General features: G+C 38.4%; 1 protein-coding gene across 1 annotated transcript; it reads right to left on the bottom strand.

Moving 5' to 3' along the window:
* Positions 1-18,662: 18,662 nt before the first annotated feature.
* Positions 18,663-21,935, bottom strand: LOC115959496 (pentatricopeptide repeat-containing protein At4g13650-like). Its single transcript, XM_031077915.1, has 2 exons — positions 19,256-21,935; positions 18,663-18,910 (listed from the first exon to the last, which is right to left on the bottom strand). Exon 1 carries the CDS (start codon positions 21,785-21,787, stop codon positions 19,403-19,405), a length of 2,385 nt encoding a protein of 794 aa, XP_030933775.1. The 5' UTR covers positions 21,788-21,935; the 3' UTR covers positions 18,663-18,910; positions 19,256-19,402.
* Positions 21,936-23,085: the final 1,150 nt, after the last annotated feature.

Consider the following 23,085-nt stretch of genomic DNA (forward strand, 5'->3'; position numbering starts at 1 on the left):
GAATTTATTTAGAGAAGAAAAAAAATCTAATTTAATTAGAATTCTTTTATTGTTGGAGTTTCTTTTACCTAAAAAGATGACGAGTTCTAATTATTTTAAACTAACATTTAGTTTAGTATTATTTAAAAACTAGCTTGTAACCCCATGCATATGCATGAATATACTTAAAAATATATAATAAGATACATAATATAATTTATATATAATTTAAATACTATTAATAGTTATTTTTATATTTTATTAACTCTTTAAAAAAATTTGTAAGGATATTATTAAGTATAAAATGTAAATTGTCCATTTAAAAAAAAAAAATTATTGTGAAACATTTTTTTTTGATTCATTTATTTTAAACTCTTTGATCATTGCACTAAATAACTCACTTAGATGAATATTTATAATGTAATCTTACGTTTGATTCTAAAATTAAGAAATAAAACTCTTTAAAAATAAATAATTTAAAATTCTAATTTAAGTTTTTCTCAGCTTCACCTCTTATTATATATAGATTATAATGTATAAAAGTCTGTGCTTTCAAAAGCTCATATGACAACATTACAATAAATTAACAATAGTCCAATGCTTTCATTTTATATTAATATATATATACTATAGCTTCTAAGGCACACAACACACTCGGAGTTCTACAAAAAAAATATTTATATGTAGTTGCACGATTTTTCTGGTCCAAATCCTATTGATCAGGCCTTGGCCCAAGGTGCAACACACAATAAATCTTTGCAGAGGATGGGTCAAAGAACTTAGTCTCAGTGAACTTAGTCGGTCTGGTGCATGGACAATATTATTGCAGAAAATTAGAACACAAAAATGGATATCTAACCAAAGACTATATTTCCTGGGTACAGATCATACATTTTTTCGTCCTCTTCTTTGAGGGACTCCTCTACATTATGTAGGTCTCTTATTATTATCTGAACCTTACACTTGTTGATCATCTAAACCCCCACTTGAGCACCTGTCCTATCAGACACCCTTATCACTCCTTTGTGAGTTGCAGTGGCCAAGGTAGCACTGTTCAGGGGTCTTTTCCCTATTAATGCGGCCAAGAGAGTGGTTGTGACACATTTAATGTGGTGGTGGCAGCTTTTCGTGAGATATTTTGGGTTTTCTTCTTTTTTATATGCTTGGAGGACGAACTGCAATGGTTGGGGCGAGCTTTTGATCCAGGCTTCGTAATGTCCGAGGAGAAATTACTCCTCGGACAGGCTTCTTTTACCGCAATTGGGCTTAAATAATGTTTAGGCTATGATTTCTCCTCAGACAGGATTCTTCTCGGACGGGCTCGTAGTTCAATTAGCCTATTATTTTGGGCCGGGCCCCACAATAGCCCCTCAAAACTCCGGTTTTTGATCTCCTTCCGAGGAGAAAAGCGGGGTTTTGATGTTAGTGAGAGGATGGAAGTAAGAAGGCTTAGGGGCACGAGTGCGGGCACTTACTTTGGACGCGCTACAATTTACGAGGCGCGGCCATTTACTCCTGGAGGCTTTATGTCCCCTTCATCCAATGATGAGGCGTAGATCGGATGGCCAGCATTTTTTCTCGAACTTTTAGGCGAGAGCGATCTTTTCTCTCTCTTCCTGGCTATATAAGACGTCAGAGAGGCTCAGTTTTCTTTTTACCGGCATCTCATAAACTCCAGAGGATTCCAGAGAACTCCATCGAACTCCAGAGATCTACGAATATTTCCATCCGTTAAGCCTCCATAGTCGTTTTTCGTGAAGCGTCTCCTCCAAGAGAGATTTCCAGGCATCTTATTGAGCGTTTTGTGAAGGTATCAGTAAATTTCGTTCATCTCGTTGTTTCGATTTCCTCCTCAAATTTTACTTTTCTCCTCGGTCTTTATTTTCATTCCTCTAGTTCAGCTCAGATGGGTAGATTCAAAAAACTAGTAGATACTCCGACTGCTATGGAGGCTTTTAGGGCAAAATACCACATTCCCCCAAGGGTGGGGCTGCAGTACTGTCCTCTTGAAGGAGTATTGACAGATAGAGGCGAGGGAGAAGTTGTTATCCCCATGATTGCTTTCATAGAGGGAGGGATGACACTTCCCATGCGTAGGATTACAAGGGATTACCTGTACAACCATAAGTTGACGCAGTATCAGTGTGCCCCAAACATGTTCAAGATACTAGGCTGTGTAGATGTCCTAAACGAGCGGATGAACCTAGGCTTTACCTGGCACGATGTGGTTCATTTGTACAAGTGTCACCACGTCGAGAGAGGAGGGTATTATCTTAAATCCCGATCCGAGGTCGTTAGGTTGATCTCTTGTCTCCCAATATCCAATAAGACCGTGAAGGAGGATTTCCTTATTGCTTCAAGGGAGTGGAGCGATGGTATTCATTGTCCAACTTGGGCAGGAATCCCAGGTGCGGCGTCTTTAGGGCCAATCCTTTTCGGGAAAGGGTTTAGTATTGGGGGGTTATTTTTCTGGCTTTCTTTACAATTGAAAAATTTCGTGAACTAATTCTAATCCTCTTGGATGTTTGCAGATAAAGCTCATGTCGCTCCTCGGCTAAGCCACGTGAACGTGCCGGCGTTGAACTACCTTCTAAGGTCGGAAATCTTCGTTACTGCGGACGGACAGTTACGTGTAGCTCATCTGGTTCTGGGCTATCAACCTTTAAGCCGCTCTTTCCAAGCTATTGGTCACGCCATAAGAGCTGGCAGTCCGAGGTTGGATAGGATTGACGTGTCTAAGCCTGGGTTCTTAGCTCGACGTGATCTTCCACCAGTCGTGCTACCTGACGTTGTCGTTCCGGTTGAAGGGAGAACCGAATCATCTCGTCTTTCCCTTGAGGAAGAGATAGACTAGTTTTATTTTGAGGAGGAGGTTCAGCAAGCCCCCTTGATTGAGCTTTCGGATCCTGAAGGAGAGCAGGATCGAAACTCCACAGTTGGCACTCCCTTAGTCATAGCCTGCTCGGACGACTCCTCGGACGAAGAGACAGACCCCATGGCCAGTAAGGGAAAAACATTACGGGAGTTGATGGCCTCCCGAGGGAAAGGTCAATCATTGAAAGGTCAGTCATCAAAGGGACCAACTCAGTCGCAGGCCCAGACCTTTCCTCTTGTGGTCCTTCAGGCTCCTTCGGACCTCGGCCTCAAGGTTAACCCGGACCTAAAGAAGAAAAGGCCGGTTGACGCTCCTGAGGAAGGTGAGGTGGTTGCCCAACCGGCCAAGCAGCAAAAAACTACCCGAGCGCCGAGGAGCAGAAGGGGTGACTCCGTGGAAAGCCGGGATGAGGAGAACCGTGCGGAGGTGCGCGCTACCCCACGCACATGAAGTCCCAAGCTGGAGCTAGATGGGGTTGCTATCCCTTACAATGCATCGATCCGAGACTATAACCGGGGCCGAGCAGGGTACGTAGCTAATGCCTTGGAGCAACCCCTACTCCTTCCTCGGGATATGGAGGCCTACAGGCGGTTCTCTCAGCCCGAGATTTTCCTATCCCTCAAAAGGGATCTCGCCATGGTGAGTGACCCTTTTACTATTTTATTAAATTAATTTATTTAACCCTGTTGAATTCTAAACCAATCTTGTTTTGTTAACAGATTACTCAGCAGGTATTCGTGGCTGAGGAGTTTTGTCGTGATAATCGCAGTCGGGCTGATGCTGAGACCTAGTCTCGGACGGAGATGGAGAAGGCCTTGGGGTCCCTCAAGCACGATCACCTTGAACTTACAGAGAAGTTCAAAGAATCGGAGAAACGGCGCAAGAGTGCAGAGGCTGGTTTAAAAAGTGCCGAGAGGATCAGCACAAAGAGCTGTACGTGACTCAGACCAACCTTGCCACCGAGAAGCAGGCAGTGCTGGATCTCAAGGCTGCCTTAGAAAAAGCCGAGGATGAGCTACGACGGGTCAAAGAAGAGGCCCAGCTGATCCGAGAGGCTGCGGAGGCTGAAAAGAAAGCTTCTCATCAGCTCGGGATCCAAGAAGTGGAGGCCAAGGTATCCGAGGAGATTCCCGAGGTGTGTAGGGAATACTACAGCATCTCATGGGCTCACGCCCTTGATGCTGCAGGAATTCCTGCGGATTCGGCGCTGAGACTGCCTGAGAACGTCTTCTATCCTCAGGAGATCCGAGAGAATCCTGACGGCGCTCAAGCAGCTTGCTAGCAGGACTTGGCGGCGCCTGATGCCGTCCTTGTGCTTGATAAAGCGAAGGATCCCGCCATGGACTCTAACTCCGAGGCTCCTCCTCCTCAGCCAGAGCAGAAGAAGGATCCTCCTGCCAAGGCTTAGCTTTTAGGCTTTTAATTTTTGTACCCCTTTTTTTTTAAATGAGAGTCGTCATGTTTTTGTGTTCTTTTGTAAGGACCTCTCTTTGTATTGACCTCGGAATATTAATATAGAATGTTGTGTTTTCTATGTATGTGTGATGGTACCATCCCTTTATTTAACGTTTGCGACGATATAAATAAATGTAAACGGTCGAGATAGAGAGGATGCCATGCAGCGAATTTGAATAAGGGTTGCAATGATATTAGACCGCGCGCATGCCTTGAAATGATTTCTCATAAGTAATAATTTTTCCTAAGTCTGTGGTCCGAGGAGCCATGCAGGACTTAGGTTCTGTTTAAAACTTGGATAAATTGTCATAAGTAATAATTTCCCCTAAGTCTGTGGTCCGAGGAGCCATGCATGACTTAGGTTCTGTTTAAAACTTGGATAAATTGTCATAAGTAATAATTTCCCCTAAGTCTGTGGTCTGAGAGCCATGCAGTACTTAGGTTCTGTTCAAAACTATGAATAGTTGCCATAAGTAATAATTTCCCCTAAGTTTGTGGTCCGAGGAGCCATGCAGGACTTAGGTTCTTTTTAAAACTTGGATAAATTGTCATAAGTAATAATTTCCCCTAAGTCTGTGGTCCGAGGAGCCATGCAGTACTTAGGTTCTGTTTAAAACTATGAATAGTTGCCATAAGTAATAATTTCCCCTAAGTCTGTGGTTCGAGGAGCCATGCAGTACTTAGATTCTGTTTAAAACTTGGATAAATTGTCATAAGTAATAATTTCCCCTAAGTCTGTGGTCCGAGGAGCCATGTAGGACTTAGGTTCTGTTTAAAACTTGGATAAATTGTCATAAGTAATAATTTCCCCTAAGTCTGTGGTCTGAGGAGCCATGCAGTACTTAGGTTCTGTTTAAAACTATGAATAGTTGTCATAAGTAATAATTTCCCCTAAGTCTGTGGTCCGAGGAGCCATGCAGTACTTAGGTTCTGTTTAAAACTTGGATAAATTGTCATAAGTAATAATTTCCCCTAAGTCTGTGGTCCGAGGAGCCATGCAGTAGTTAGATTCTGTTTAAAACTATGAATAGTTGTAAATAGACCAGTGGGCACAGGATAATCACAAGATAAAACATGGGCAAAGCCATTTTCATTAATAATAGTATCTTCTTAGGTTATTTACATTCCACGGTCGAGGTACAGTTTTTTCATCCAAATTTTCTAGATAATAAGCGCCTATCCTGGCCACAGACGTGATGCGATACGGTCCTTCCCAATTGGGCCCTAGCTTGCCCTAAGAGGGGTTTTTTGCGCTGCCGAGAATCTTTCTCATCATGAGATCACCCAGGCCTAAAGGTCGTAGTTTAACATTGGCATCATATCCTTGTCTCAGCTTCTGATGATAATAGGCCATATAGATCGTTGCTTTTTCCCTTCTTTCCTCGGCTAAGTCTAGACTCCTTCCCAATAGCTCGTCATTACTGCTTGGGGTAAATGAGTTAGACCTCAGTGTGGGAAAGTTGTTCTCAATTGGGAGCACGGCCTCAGCCCCATAAGTCATCGAAAAGGGGGTCTCCCTGATTGACCGTCGCGGCGTTGTCCGATAGGTCCATAAGACGTGTGGGAGCTCTTCTACCCATCTCCCCTTTGCCTCATCCAGTCTTTTCTTCAGTCCATTTACTATGACCTTGTTCACGGCCTCGACCTGCCCATTTCCTTGGGGGTAGGCGGGAGTGGAGTATCGGTTAATGATCCCAAACTCGCGGCAATACTCCTTAAAGTTCTTGCTGTCGAATTGGAGACCGTTGTCCGAAATGAGTGTGTGTGGAGTTCCGAAGCGGGTTATAATGTTCTTCCAGATGAATTTCTGGGCATCCACGTCCCTGATGTTGGCCAAAGGTTTAGCCTTCACCCATTTGGTGAAGTAATCGGTTCCGACTATTATGTATCGCTTGTTCCCTGCAGTTTTGGGGAAGGGACCGACAATATCAAGACCCCATTGTGCGAACGGCCAAGGGCTAGAGAGTGGGTTGAGGACCCCTCCGGGTTGGTGGATATTTGGGGCGAATCTCTGGCACTGATCAAATTTCTTGGCATATTCTTGGGCCTCTCTCTGCATGTTCGGCCACCAGTATTCTTGGGTGAGTGCCCTGTGTGCTAGCGACCTCCTTCCGGTGTGACTTCCACAAATCCCCTCGTGTAATTCTTCAAGTAAAGACTCGGATTCTTCTGGATGTATGTAGAGTAGGTATGGCCCAGAGTAGGAGCGCCGATATAATTTGTGGTCCTCCAATAACCAGAATCGAGGAGCATTCCTACGTATCTTCTCGGCCTCCAATTTTCCCTCTGGTAGGACGTCGTTTTGGAGGAAGTTTTTTATGGGATCCATCCAGCTGGGACTCTTTCTGATCTGATGGACCTGGGCCGGGTTTCTTCTAATGGGACTCATTTGGACTAGATCTTCGACAAGGATCATTCGCGGCAGATTATGCGCAAAGGACGTGGCGAGAGTGGCCAGCGAGTCTGCATGGGTGTTTACGCTCATGGAAATGTGCGTCAGATTGAAGGACTCAAAACTCGATTGTAGGCGTTTGACTTGTCCTAGATACTCTTGCATCCTAGCATCTTTGGCTTCCAACTCGCCCATCACTTGGCCGACGACCAATTTAGAGTTCGAGAATGCCTCTATTATCCTTCCGCCCAATCTTTGAACCATCGTTATCCCTTGAAGTAAGGTTTCGTACTCGGCCTCGTTGTTCGTTGCCGAGAACCAGGGTCTTAGTGATTTTTCAATAGCTGCACCGTCCGACGATATTAAAACTATCCCAATTCCAGATCCTCTCTGGTTGGCCGCGCCATCCACGTAGACCTTCCAATGCAAGGTCCCCCCTGCTGAAATTGTACCAACCGACTTTCCATCCATGTATTTCTTCTCGGTTATTGTTTCTATAGAGGGTTCAGCAAACTCCGCGACCAAGTCTGCGAGGACCTGACCTTTGATGGAGGATCTGGGCATATATTTAATATCAAAGGCCCCCAAAAGCGCACTCCACATGGCGATCCTTCCTGTGTAGTCGGCGCTTCGAAGCACCGCTCGAAGGGGAAGTTGAGTTAGAATGATGACCGTATGAGCCTGAAAGTAATGAGGGAGCTTCCGGGTGGCGTGCACTATTGCCAGAATTGCCTTTTTCAAAGGTAGGTATCGCACCTCGGCTTCATGTAATGACTTGCTCACATAGTAAACGGGTCGCTGCACCCCATTATCATCCCGTATCAGTACCAGGCTTATAGCATGGGGAGCTACAGCGACGTATGCAAACAACACCTCGTCTGCCTCAGGGCTGGACATGATGGGTGGTTGTGATAGGTATTCCTTAAGTTGCTGGAAAGCTCGAACACAGTCCTCCGACCATTCAAACCCTTTCCACTTATTTATTAAGAGGTAGAAAGGTCGACACCGATCTGCTGATTGTGATATGAATCTGTTTAAAGCTGCGATCATGCCAGTCAGCTTCTGCACTTCTTTCGGATTCCGAGGAGCCTGTAGGCTGTTAATTGCTTTGATTTGATCGGGACTTACTTTGATTCCCCTGTGGGTTACCATATACCCTAAGAACTTCCCAGACCCGACCCCGAATGAACATTTGGACGCGTTGAGCCGCAACTTGTGCTCCCTTAAGATAGCAAAGGTTATTTCAAGGTCTTTCACGTGCTCGACCACCCTTTTGCTCTTTACAACCATATCGTCTATGTAAACCTCAATTATTTTGCCCAGCTGTGGCTCGAACATCCTGGTCATCATTCTTTGGTAGGTTGACCCTGCGTTCTTTAGTCCAAACGGCATCACCTTATAGTGATAGTTTCCGATGGGCGTCATGAAAGCCGTCTTCTCCTAGTCTTCTAACGCAAGGGGTATCTGATGATAGCCCTAGAAGGCATCTAGGAAACTCATTCGAGGGTGACCCATGGTTGCATCCACCAATTGGTCGATTCGAGGTAAGGGAAATGGGTCCTTTAGGCACGCCTTATTTAGGTCCGTGAAGTCCACGCAGACTCTCCACTTCCCCGTTTTCTTTCTTACCACCACTGTGTTTGCCAACCATTCGGGGTAAAAGACCTCTTTAATAGTCCCTGCTTTTTTCAGTTTCGCCACTTCGTCTCTTACGGCACTAGCATGTTCCTTTGAGGGGCGTCGGGGTGGTTGCTTTTTTGGTGTGGAAGAGGGGTTAGCATTCAGGCGGTGACAAATAAGGCTAGGATCAACTCCCGGGGCGTCGTAGGCGTCCCATACAAACACATCGACATTTCTTCTGAGAAATCCGACCAGTTCCTCTTTTTCTTGAGAAGGCAACTCGGAGTCGACTTGGAAAAATTTCTCCGGATCGCTGTTAACAGCGAATTTATCTAAACTTTCACACCTTATCTCCTCGGCTAGCCCATCGTCTTGCCCTGCCGAGGTGGCTGGTTGCTATAAGCTCTCAGGGGCCGAGGACTCGGCATGGGACCGATGTAAGATGGCGGCCACCATACACTGCCTGGCCATGGTCTAATCTCCACGAACCTCTTCTACTTGTCCTCTGGATGGGTATTTTACTTTTTGGTGAAGTGTGGAGGATACGGCTTCTAGGGCGTGGATCCATGGCCGGGCAACTATCGCGGTGTAGGGTGAGTAAGCGTCGACCACGACGAAATTTACCTCCACCACCTCCAATCCAGTTTGTATGGGTAGTCTGATCTGCCCTTTTGGCGTAACAGTCTTCCCTTCGAAGCTGATAAGGGGGGAGTCATAAGCTGTCACATCCTCCGGCTTCAGGTTCAGCCCCTTGTATAGATCAGGGTACATTATCTCTACCGCACTTCCTGGGTCTACTAATACCCTTTTCACATCGAAACCTCCGATTCTTAACGTAACTACTAAGGCATCGTCGTGAGGTTGGATAGTTCCTCTCTTATCCTCGTCCGAGAATCCTAGTATCAAAGAGCTTCCATTTTTTGACCTTTTGGGTTCCCTTTGCCTGTCCTCGGAGGGGAGCCGATCAACTGCCAGTACCCTGGAGAGTGGCGGCCCAGTTCTTCCTGGCGCGGCGAGGATGACATGTATCGTTTCGGTGGGGGGTCTTAAGGACACATCCTTTCGAGGCTCTTGCATTGCTTGACCAAGATGGCCACTCGAGGGGTGCAGAAGATGACGTAACTTCCCTTCTCGGACCAACTGATCTAGGTGATTTCATAGATTCCTGCAATCCTCAGTGGTATGCCCATGGTCCTGATGATAGTGGCAGTACAGGTTCTGGTTACATTTGGAAGGGTCTCCAGCCATCTTTCCCGGCCATCTGAAGTAGGGCTCGGTCCTTACTTTCTCCAACACCTATTGTACTGGCTCCCTGAATACGGCATTCACCGTTTGCGTGTTACTCTATCCAGCCTGTCGCGAAAAATCTCTCCTCGGCTGGTTATGGTTATACCGTTCCGTCCTGAAATCATTTGCTTTGGGGGGAATGACCTTCTCTTTTCCCTTTACTTGCAGCTGATCTTCTTCTACTCTTTTGTATTTGTCAATCCTATCCATCAGCTGATGTACATTAGACACTGGCTTACCAGTAAGAGATTTCCTTAAGCCATGTTCGGTGGGGAGGTCGCTCTTAAAGGTGCTGATAGCAACATCGTCATGATTTTCATCTAATTCGTTATACATCTTCTAATACCTATCCGAGTACGCCTTCAGGGTCTCTCCCTCATGCATAGACAAAGATAATAACGAGCTCAGAGGTCGGGGGACCCTGCTATTTGTAATAAAACGGGAGCAGAAAGCTTGTGTAAGCTACTTATATGATCCGATGGAGTTTGACTTCAGGCTGTTGAACCATCTCATCGCCATTGGCCCCAAACTGGACGGGAAGACCTTGCATATCAGGGCCTCATTTTGCGAGTAAATGGTCATTTTCTGATTGAACTGACTCATATGTTTCACCGGATCTGCTCGGCCGTTGTACATGGCGAACGTCGGTTGATTAAAACGTCAAGGCAGCTTAGCCCCTTCAATTCTGTACATGAAAGGTGATCTCGAAATCTGGTCTAAGGCCTTGTTCATGGCATCGTTTCCTAAACCTTTACTGGACGGGTTCTCACACTTTCGTACGGGGCGAGGTTCTTTCTCATAAGAAAAAGTTTCGCTTGGGGGTGTTCTCGATCTCCGTCAATAACTTATGTCCTCTTCATTAGAGGACACACCTGAACTGGAGGGAGATCGGTTCTGCTGCGCCCGTCGCAACTTTCTTTTCAGGTCATCTATTTCCCGCTGCATGGCCTGATGACTGTTTCGCCTTTGGGATACGTGACTACCTCCTTGGGTGTGACTCTGGCTTGTCTGGGTAGTATGTATACTTCCCTCGCGATTTCTCCTACTTCCGGGGTTGGCGGGATTGATTTGCCTTTGGGACTCGACAGGTTTCGTCTGTTGAGGGTTCTCAAGGGGTGGGCCCAGTTCTGCCATGCTCAACCGTCGTGTTTACTGATACTATAGTTCTTCCCATAGACGGCGCCAATTGTAGTTGCACGATTTTTCTGGTCCAAATCCTACTGATCAGGCCTTGGCCCAAGGTGCAACACACAATAAATCTTTGTAGAGGATGGGTCAAAGAACTTAGCCTCAGTGAACTTAGTCGGTCTGGTGCATGGACAATATTATTGCAGAAAATAAGAACACAAAAATGGATATCTAACCAAAGACTATATTTCCTAGGTACAGATCATACATTTTTTCGTCCTCTTCTTTGAGGGACTCCTCTACATTATATAGGTCTCTTATTATTATCTGAACCTTACACTTGTTGATCATCTAAACCCCCACTTGAGCACCTGTCCTATCAGACACCCTTATCACTCCTTTGTGAGTTGCAGTGGCCAAGGTAGCACTGTTCAGGGGTCTTTTCCCCATTAATGCGGCCAAGAGAGTGGTTGTGACACATTTAATGTGGTGGTGGCAGCTTTTCGTGAGATATTTTGGGTTTTCTTCTTTTTTATATGCTTGGAGGACGAACTGCAATGGTTGGGGCGAGCTTTTGATCCAGGCTTCGTAATGTCCGAGGAGGAATTACTCCTCGGACAGGCTTCTTTTACCGCAATTGGGTTTAAATAATGTTTGGGCTATGACTTCTCCTCGAACGGGCCCGTAGTTCAATTAGCCTATTATTTTGGACCGGGCCCCACATTATATATAATGCATAATTAGTTAATAAGTATTAATAAATAAAAATTCCAATTTTTTTACTTGTAGAAACTAACTTACTTAATTTAATCACCCTAAAAAAAATTTCTTAATTTAATTAGAATTTATTTAGATAATCATAAGATATATATACAAAGTCTAATCTAATAAAAAAAAATTTAGTGGTGTGCATGCTTTACCAAAAAAGACAATTGAGTTCTAATTAGTTTAAATTACATTGATTGAAAAAAATTCTAGATCATCTTCTAGAAAATTTAGCAATATTTGTAACTTTAAAGATTAATATATATTAAAATGATAGATGCTGAAAATTGTGGAATTTAAAAAACTTGTGTGGCAACATTAGAACAAATTAACAAAAGTTATAGGCTTTCATTTACATTATTAGACCATCTATATATAAATATATAGATGGACGTACTAATAATGTAAATGAATAGGAGATTCACAAAACCTTTTAATAGATGTCATACAAATATATTTGTTAGAAAACTAAGGGCTGCTGTGTATTATTTCCCTATCAATAGTTGTGCCTTAACTCCCATTAAAAAAAGGAAAATAGTTGTGCCATTAACCAAATTTGGTAATACAATTAATATAGTGACCATAACTCATAAGCCTAATATTCTAATAGCAGCATTGTAAACCTCAAGGATATCATGTATGATGTAACTGCCATGCGCAATAAATTATATTAGGTAAACATTATTCTCATTCTTGGCTGAAAATGGAGCTAAGAATTCATAGCTTTTCACTCAAGAACTATTATTAGTCATGTATAAATATCTGAAAAAATTAAACAACTCTTACATGTAGGAGTAGGACACCGCTTGGTATTTATTGTAGTTTCTGTCAAACTTATGCTAGAAGATAAAAGCACGCAAAAGTACTCTCATGCCTTTATTAGGGCTGTCCAAACCTAAATTCGCACCTGACAAACTCGATGTATCTGACCGAATTCGAACCAAAAATTAACCCTTTTCGATCAATGAGGTACTCAATGATCGACGAATTCCATTTACTTTTGTCAATCTTCATCTTTCCTCACCATGATACGACAACCCAATCTTTATCAGATTCAACAACTTCAACTGATCTAATAGCTGTAATGAAGGCATGGTGGTCGTGTACATAAGGCCCCTTTTGGTATGATAGTTTAACATTTTTTTTAATTTTTAAACAACATTACACACATTTTTACAAACTTTTTTCACTCATACCTATTTCAAAAAAATACAAACAACGTTACTAGAATAACATTACCAAACAGCCCCTAAGTATCAATGATCAACAGTAAATGACACAAATAAAAATACTTAAAAATGTTGGGTCAAGTGGTGGGTGCATTTCAAACCTAACCTAATTTGACCTGTGGATACTTCTACCTTTATAATTTAACCTGCGTTTGGGATGAGCTGAATTTTTCAGCTTATTTCTATTTTCAACTTATTTTTGTTTCTATTCATGGGTTTCACCACACTTACTACTATTTATAGGTTTCACTGCACTATTCAGCTAACTTTTACTTTTATTTATAATACTTTTAGTAAAAAGTTTTCAATTCCTACTAAATAAGTTAATTAGTCATTTTTGGATTAAAATTCTATTGTATTCCAACAACGCCTTAAAAGAAAAAAAATGGTTTGTTTCACATTATGTTATCATTTATATTTGTTCTGACGCATCCCAATCATCAAATTTGTACATTTTTAAAGCAAGAGTTAAAACTAATAATTTATGTCAAGAGCCTCTTGACCAAGAGATATGTCTCGCTCTCACTTGTAGTCTTGTAGAGAATGGATTCAATATAAAGAAATAATACATATACAATATATTGAGAAACATCATGAATATAGAATAGATTCCATATAGAGCAATATTACATACACAATTATTGAAAAACATTGTGAATATAATGCAATATTACATGCACAATATATTTCACAATTATTAAGTTTTCAAATTGTTATTGATTCTTATAAGTTGACAGTTGACCCATTTTATTTCAACTATTTCTAAGGGTTCATTTGGATACAACTTATTTTTGCTGAAACTGAAAACTGAAAACACTGTAGCAAAATAATTTTTTAATGTGTGAAAAATTACTGTTTACTTTGTTTTTTACTGTTCATAAGCCTAAAATCACTGTTCATGGACAATGAACAATGACAGAGGCGCGTCGAGGGGGGGGGGGGGGAAGTTGAAATGCAAAGCTTGAAAACACAGAAGCTGAAACGCTGTATCCAAACCCTTCCTAAATCACCTCTTCGTTAAGTGTGAAAAAATATGTGAAAAGAATTGTGACAATATTAATTGATTGAAATATGGAGGATAGCTACCTCCTATCTTTCCAACCACTTTAAATACGGAAGACAGATTTTAAAGTCAGATTTCGACATATTCCTAAATCAAATAATTCTCAATACTAACAAAAATATGGACTCTTACTTATTTGCATGGTTACCAACCTGTTAATCACTTGATATCATATTTGATTTTAAATTGATTATTTAAACATTATAAATTTTACTGAACAATATGTCATCAGTATGCAAAAAATAATTTATTTATTTATTTATTTTAATTAACTCATTATAAATTTACAATATCAATTTGTAAGCTTTTTATGATAAAATTAATAGAAAATTTTAACAATTTTCTATATATAAAAAAACCCATTGTCGATTAAGAATCTTGCGAGAATAAGGGATTTTTCTATTAATTGTACCAAAAATAATTCATATTGTTTTATATTTATTACGCATTAAATTAAGAGCAAAGAGAGGTCTAAGTTGGGTCATAGAGAAGAGAAATTCTTTGGTATTTTCGGAGCATTGAGAATGGTACTTCCTCTTTTCACATTCATAGTAAAGTTCACTCATTAAATTTATGATAGGGTTCACACATAATATTCATTAGTCTAGGCCTTCGGACTACACTTATACTTTGTTCATAATAAGCTCATATTAAATTCAAGGACACTTGACCAAACTAGTTAATATATTTCTTGTTAGTACTATAAGTTGATTAACTGACATAATTGTAGATAGGACAAAATATGACAGTTCACCTAATTCTAATTGACCACAAGATCAATTTTTTAATCTTTAAATTTTTATTAAATTTCTCATGCAGAGAAAATACAGTAAAGTATACAGATTTCTTATGAAGTGTTTGCTTATAGCAGGCAAAGAATGTCTTTATGAATGGAAAAGCTTTGATAAGAGGTGCTTAATGAAAAAATATTTCATTAATCATTAAAAAAATAAAAAAACACAGAAAGTATGGTTCATAACAGACTGTATTATATCTGTATATATACAAAGTGTATTTTATACATGAATGTTTGAAGGAATAAGGAGTTTTTGTTTTTGCTTGAAATGAATGGTACAACATATCCATAATACAGCTGGTTTAGTGAATAATATAACGAAGTCTTCAGCTTTGCCAATTTGTTCATGGTCATGCTTAGATTGCCAAATCACCATTGTTTCTTTATCAAAATTTTGACAGATTTTTCCATGCTGTCCATGTGATCACAATAAAAAGAAATTGATATTATTATTATTATTATATACATCCATTGAGACAAATAGATGATCATCAAGTCTTGTAGTATTAATGATGGTAAAAAATTTTCATCACAAAATGTTCCATCATTCAATGGTATTGTGCACCTAAAGAGTAGTTGAATTTAGACTCCTTTTTGGTTTCTGAAAACTTTATTATTAGTTTTAGTTTTACTGGCATTATCATTTGAACTTCTTGAGACATTATTATAGGTTATGAATTTCTTAAAGATCATTGTGGTCAATAGCCATCCAGATCAAACCGAGATGAACTTTATCAACATTGATGGTCTTTGGAAATAAACATAATTATTATTCAAAATTTTAAATGACGTGACATACTATATATTGTCAAAAAAAAAAAAAAAAAGCCTCAAACGTGAATGGGTATTTTTCCATTTCATATGAAATTGAGAGAATCCTATTCCCAAATTCATAAATCCAATAAGCTATTCCAGTGTGTGAAAATATCAAAATATCATAAAAGAAAGTAGATGTACTAAATATTATTGCCAATGGCAACATACATAGACTTGGCCCTCTATAATATATCCAAGTCAGAAACTTAAACCCTTACAATTTCTTAGAGAAATCTAAACCAACATCCTAGTCCCTCTTTAATAAAAAAAACGAGGGAAAACTAGAATATTTAAATCAAACAAACTTTCTAATACTGCACTAAAAAGTCTCAAGCAAAGCTATTTTTCTAATAATAAATAGCTTTTACATAATAGAACATGAGTAATCTGGATCATAGAATGGATCAATCTTCATTGGTGATGGTGGCTGTGGAAACAACTGTGCTGGTGGCTCATAGGACCGGTGGTGGGGATAGTATGCCATTGGCTCATAGTAATGTGGCTCATAATAGTGTGGCTGATAGTTTGGATCGTGATAAGATTGGTACGGAGGAGGCTCTGGTCTTCCATAATTATAATAAGGATAGTCATTGAAAGACTCATAATTATGGCCATACATGGTGTCACTATATGCATAGGGATCTTCAGAATGAACTTCAATGAGTTCTGCCTTTTTCCCAGCTTTTTGTATCTTCTTCAAAAGGATTTTTGGTTCTACTTTACCATAAACATGTGCAACCCCTTCTTTTGCATCAATTTCGTAAGATAAACCTAACAAAGAATAAAATCAATATAAGTAAATAAATGGATTAAAAAAAAAAGTCCATCAATAAGTAATTTTTTTCAGTACATGGCATATTAATAAGAATGAACATAAATAAATAAAAATATATTGTAAATCAATAAGCAATTTTTTCTTCAATGCATAGCAAATAAGAGTCAATATCATGGCAAAAAAAATGAAAAAACATGTATTAAAAATGTGTGTGTCAGTGTGTGTGAGAGAGATTTAAATAAGAAAAAGAATAACCTTTAATATTCATCAACACTTTGCTTAGTGTGGTGTGCCATCCTGGAGATTGGGTATCAACTTTTAGAGTACAACTCTGCAAAAACATAATATAGGAAAAGCATTATATTTAAAAAAAGAAAAGAAAAAAAAGAAGAGTATAGGAATAATGAAAAAACAAACAAAAGAAAATGACATAGGCTAACCATGTATCCAGGGAAACCCATTGAAATAAATTAACTTGCTATACCACAAGACAAAAGATGTTCTCCTAAAGCCTTAGAAGTTGAAGGATTATTGACAAGCAAGAAAATGATATGTGAAAATTTTGGATGACAACAACATTGAAGTTCAGTTTGTTTATATAGGCCTAGGGCAACCGTTTCTCAAAAAAGGAAAAAAAAAGTATAGGGCAACCAACTAAAGGATTAGATTTCATTTCAGATAAGGAAATTTGCAAATCATAATTTTTATATGGTAAGAATCTTTGGTATATAGAGTCGGTTATGCAGTGAGATTAACTTCCCACAGTAAAGGAGGCTATTTAAGGTATGGAATGTGTATATAACTCTGATCAAGATAAAAAAAAAAAAAAAATGAAATCATGCATACCTTGGAATGAAAATCATCTATTCTTAAGGGAAAATGGGCTTTTGTCCTTATTTTTAAAAATATTTAGTAAATTGTCCATGTTTTGAAACTCGATTTTTTCCCATAGAACTCGATTTTATGATTATCGAGTTCTAGGTAAGTTTTTGCCACACTGAAGGAGTACCTGTTAGATGATTGAAACTTACTTAGAACTCGATTTTCTAAAAATCGAGTTTCATTAAAACTTGATTTTTAGAAAATTAAGTTTTAAAACAGGGACATAGTGCATAATAGTTTCAAAATAAGGACATTGTGCTAGATATTTTAAAAAATAAGGGCAAAAGCCCATTTTCCCCTCTATTCTTACAATCGCTAGAGGTTTCCGAAAATTTGAGGCTTTTACATCTATTATTCAAAAATCTTTGCACATCACTCTCTAAACAAAATAAAAAACCATAAAAAAATAAAAAACTCAACTTTATGTGTCATTTTTAAATTATACATTTATGATGTTAAATCATAAATGTATGTTAAATGTTAAAAAAACTTTATATTTAACCATAAATGTATGTTAAATCACACTTTCAAAACTCAAATTTATTTGAAAGTATAGAAAAATATGCATTTATTCAAAAAGAGAAAAAGAAAAACAAGCATTAAAAAGTTCTGTTTCAGTCATATATATATATATATGTGTGTGTGTGTGTGTGTAGTATATACATAGATAATATAACATTTTAGAAAAATCATATAGAGATAGTATATTGGATTCTCAAAAGGAAGAATAGTTATAAAAAATATATTTGAAATGATATATTAAGCCCGCTTCTCAATAACATAGCCAATTTAAGCCTGAATTCAGGGATGCTTTACCAATCTTATTAATATATTTCCTGCTACTACTCCAAGTTGAGAAGTTGACTGATTAACATAATTCCCACTACTACTCCCAAGTTGATAATTAACACTATTCCATATAGGACAAATATCAAATATGTCAATAAAGTTACACCAAAATTCCTTCCACCCCAAAATAGTTTAATAGTTTTATTCCTTCCACCCCAAAATTCCTAAATTACACATTCAGGGAAAAAAGAAGAAGCTAAAGTATCTAGATTTCTTATCAAGTTTTGTGTTCCCATATAGCAGGCAATGAAGCTGATGAAGCTGTCAGGAGTCAGGACTCAAGAATGTCGTTATGAATTGAAAGCATTAACAAGACTGCTTAATGAAAGTATGGTTCATTACAGCTGTACACAAAATTCATTTACTAGGTACAACTGGTTAATGGATATTATAAGAATGTCTTCAGCATTCACAACCTTCTTCCAGGTAGTGCTTAGATACCCAACATCACCTTTGTTTGGAAAATGTTCAAACTACTATCAATTTTATTACAAAAGACTTACAAACTAACATGTCAATAAATATGATTAGTGCCACATCAACTACATTGTAAAAAAATTGTGAATTATTGTTATTAATTATTTTTAAAATTTCATGTTTATAACTTGATACGTGAGTTTGTAAAGTAGTAAAATTACCATGTTGCATGGAAGCCAAGTCTTTTTTTTCATATACAAAATAGAAATTCTACTCGAGCCTAATTTATGTGTATATGTGTGTGAAGCTTCCTTTTGGAGACTTAAACCCCAGCCCTTGCCCCCCACACTTTACAAGCATTTATACTTGTGGAGTGACCATCGCACCAAGGGTGTGCGGTGGTCATGGAAGCCAAGTCTTAATGCAAAGAGATCCAACTCAAAAATCGTCCAGTGGCAAGGTCCAATAAGGATAACAGAGTCTGTCTGGTCTGGGGACTCAAGTAATCTGTAATCATACTATTATTGAGTTGTTGCAGCCCTCTTAACACGGTCAGAGGAACCTCATAAGCCAGATGGTATCCTGTCACCAAAGAAATATAAGGCATTATAACACCAATCTGGGGCGAAATTAGAGCTCAACATGTAAGTCCTAAGCAGTAAATAATTTCTACAAGTAAATCAACTAAATTCAAATCTGATCATGATTATTATAAAGAAAATTACAACTTTTCAAACACACACACACTCACACATGTAGTTAAGAACTGCAAGAATCAATTAATAGGGTCCGTGCAATATCATCTCTAATGAACAGTGAGGCCTAGTAAATCTGAGCCCCATCATTCTCATTTATGTGCTTAAATTTCAAAACAGGAACTGTCAGGGCTGGAAGTTAAGTACGAATATAGATTAATCAAGTACTCACCTTGGTACCGTGCATTTTAGCAAGATGAATGGCTGGCAATAGGCAGGTCATCACATTTCTCCCCATCAGAATATGCAAATACTGCAATGGAAACATACCAGATATTCATGCCTCAAAGCCTCCTTTTTGAGGGTATCATTCTTCCTTTCAAGATGGAATGTTTCTGCTTTCAATCCAGCTGGTGCCAACCTTCTTTGATAGCCCTACTTTCTTGTTCATTAGCTCCCTTGCTTTCATACTATCACCCCATCTCTCATCAATAGCACATAACTTTGAAAACAATGCATAAGTTGCAATTTCATCTCCACCTAGCACTATCATCTTTGCTACAACAACTAAGCCAAGTTGACTGCACCCATGAAGAATGCAATTACTGAGCAATGATCTTAACATTAACATGCACGGAGTAAATTTCATTGCCTCCATGAACTTGATTGCTTTCTTAAATAATCCAGCATGCCCAAGAGAATCTATCACGCAAGCGTAGTGCTCCACCATTGGACTGATCCCATAAACATCACGCATCATACAGAAATATTCCATCACCTGATCAGTAAGAGCTCCATGGCTGCAGCCAGAGAGGATTGAAAGGAAGGTGATCCCGTCAGGCTTTATTCCACAATTTTGCATCTCATTAAAGGCCTGCAAAACTTCTTCGCTGTTCCCTTGATGTGCATGGCCTGCAAGCAGGCTATTCCAAACCACAATATCTTTTTGTTGTGCTCTGTTAAAATAATGAACAGCATCTTCTATGGCCCCACACTTGGAGTACATGTCAATCAGACTGCTAGCAACAAAGTTTTCATCTTCGAGTCCTACTTTTATAATTAGGTTGTGTAGTGACCTTCCAGTCAAGATAGATGTTGATTTAGTAGAAGCTCTAAGTGCACAAGCAAAAGTGAAATTGTTTGGTGAAACGCCTTCCCTAAGCAATTTTCTAAACCAAAACAAAGCTTTTATACTGTCTCCAAATTTTGCATAACCTGACATCAGTGCAGTTACTGAAACAACATCGTAGTCCACCCTCCTAACAATAAGCTTTTCAGCACTGCTAAAGCATCCACAGTTGGCATAGAGAGAAATCAAAGTAGTCTGAACAGAACTTTTGGTTCCACTTCCAGACTTGGTGACATAAGCATGTACCATTTCACCATGTTCAGTAGCCTGCATACCAATGCATCCAGTAAGAACACTCACGCATGCAACTGTATCTGGTCTCACACCTTCATTTAGCATTTGGGAAAAATACTTTAGAGCTTCCATGGGAAGCCCATTATGAACATTACCTGAAATAACTATTGTCCAAATTAATAAATCACTATTGCAACCAACTTGTTGAAAGACCTTGTGCATATCTTCTAAACAAAAACAATTTGAATACATGTCCATTAGAGCAGCAACAACAGCTTTATGTATGCTGATTCCGGTTTTAACAATGATGGAATGTATTTGAGTACCTAAACATAAGCACTTAGATGCAGCTGATGCACCAAGACTGCATACTAGCATGACTTCATCTATTGCAACAACTTCATCATGATGCAGCTGCTGGAAAACATCCATGGCTTCTTGAAAGCATCCATGAATGCTGAATTGGGATATCAGAGTAGTCCACGACATCACATTCTCACTACCCAAATAAAGGAGCAAGTCAAAAGCTTCATCCATGGCACCAAAACTACAATACATCTCAACAAGCGAGTTCTCCACTAGACCCTGACCTTCCAACCCAAGCTTAACTATAAACCCATGAACTAGCAATCCTTCTTTCAAACTCCCATATCCACTTATTCCACCCAACAAGTTAACAAAAGTAGCTCTGGTGGGTCCTCTCATATCAGACACTAGCAACCGGAAATTCTCAAAAGCTTCTTCTACATTTCCCATTTTCGCATATACCTTTATCATGGTATTAATCACTGCAACATCCTTACAGACTAGTGCATCAAATACATTCAATGACTCATCAAAGCAATCAAATTCATCATATAGTTCAATAAGCCCATTACCCACAAAGGCATTGTCACAGAGACCAAGCTTAACAATAAGTCCATGAACTTGTATACCTCTACTAAGATCACTATTCATAACACAAACTTTGAGCACACTATTTAGACTTAAGTGGTCCGGTACAAAACCACAACTTAACATCATTTTAAAGAATATAAACGCATTCCAACCATACCCAACTGAAAGATAGCCACTTATCATGGTATTCCAGGACACAACATCTCGTTCTGGCATTTCATCGAACACTTGCTCAGCAAGTGAAACATAGCCACATTTCCAGTACATATTGGCCAAACTGTTGAGTAAAATAGTCTGAGGCCCTGCTAAGAGTTTGATAATGTGGCCATGGAGGGCTTGTCCCTCTGAAATTTCCTTTGATTCTGCACATATTTTTAAATGATGGGTATATATTTTCTCAACACGAATAGTTTTACTATAAAACTCTCTTATTATGCCTCTATTTCTGAATTCAATATCTGTGTGATAGAATTTCAGACATACAAGTCTGGCCCTTTGAAGCATGACCTTTTACTTTTACATGACCAAATAAGAACAAAGAAAAAAAAAAGACCTTAAATCTCATAATTAATTGCCTGGAACAGAACCAATATTGTTTTGCTTCACCAAGAATGGGCCAGGCTTGAGACCATACTTTTGCAAAATATTTTTATGGAATATCTACCCTCGTTTTAATGAAGGCCCAAAGCTTTCTTTTAGGCTAGTCCAGGCACTTTTAACTTTAATTCTCCTGTCCCAAAAGACTTGTTTCTGTATATAAAAAGATCCCATAGGTTTTCAACAGTAACATTTTGGTTTGTTCAATCATTGCATAACCACAAAACTCACTATCGGACACTTTACTTTTGTTTTGTTTTGTTTTGTTTTTTTGTTTTTTGTTTTTTTTTTCGTCTTTTTAAGTGCCCAATTTTGACACTTTTGCTCTGGCTTCTTTTTATTTTTTATCTTTTTAAATGCCCAGGTTTGGTTTGAAACTTTGACTTTACCTTTTTATTTATCATGGTATTTTTTTAATCTTAAAATAATAAAATATTGATTCAACAAATTGTCATAATATTTTCTCAATTTTTTAGGTGTTAGTTCCTTATAGGATAAAATAAAATAATAAAAATATCATACTAGAATCAATTATAGGAAAAAAATAAAGGTTTTGTGAAAATGTTGTGGCTTTTTTTTTTTCTTTTTTTTTTTTTTTTTTTTTTTTTTGTATTTCTAGAAAATCAACAGTAACATTTTGGTTTATTCAATCATTACAGAACCACAAAACTCACCGTTTGACACCTTGTTTTGTTCTGGCTTTTTTTTTTTTTTTTTTTTTTTTTTTTTTGTCTTTTTAAATGAAAAATTTTGACACTTTTGCTCTAGCTTCTTTTCATTTTTTTGTCTTTTTAAATGGCCCAGGTTTGGTTTGAAACTTTGACTTTGCCTTTTATTTACCGTAGTATTTTTTTTAATTTAAAAATAATAAAATATTGACTCAACAAAATGTCACAATATTTTCTCAATTTTTTAGGTGCTAGTTCCTTATACGTTAAAATAAAAATATCATACTAGAATCAACTACAAGAAAAAATAAAGGTCTCGTGAAAATGTTGTGGCATTTTTTTTTTTTTTTTTGTATTTCTAGAATTTTTTTTTCAATTTTAATGAGCTAAAATTCACTATTTCACACATAATTTTCTTGGGTTAACTTTTTGTACTTTTGCTTCTTTTTCTAATATGCTGTTTAATATATATATATAAACATAGTTTTTTTACACACAAAAAAAAAAAAAAAAAAAAACTTTAGGGAAAAAACACTT

Source organism: Quercus lobata, chromosome 9, assembly GCF_001633185.2.
Source record: "Quercus lobata isolate SW786 chromosome 9, ValleyOak3.0 Primary Assembly, whole genome shotgun sequence".
Taxonomy (NCBI): Eukaryota; Viridiplantae; Streptophyta; class Magnoliopsida; order Fagales; family Fagaceae; genus Quercus; species Quercus lobata.

Coding starts and splice junctions, on each gene's coding strand:
- LOC115959496 (XM_031077915.1), bottom strand. CDS start 21,787: ATGCTTCAAAGGGCCAGACTTGTATGTCTGAAATTCTATCACACAGAT.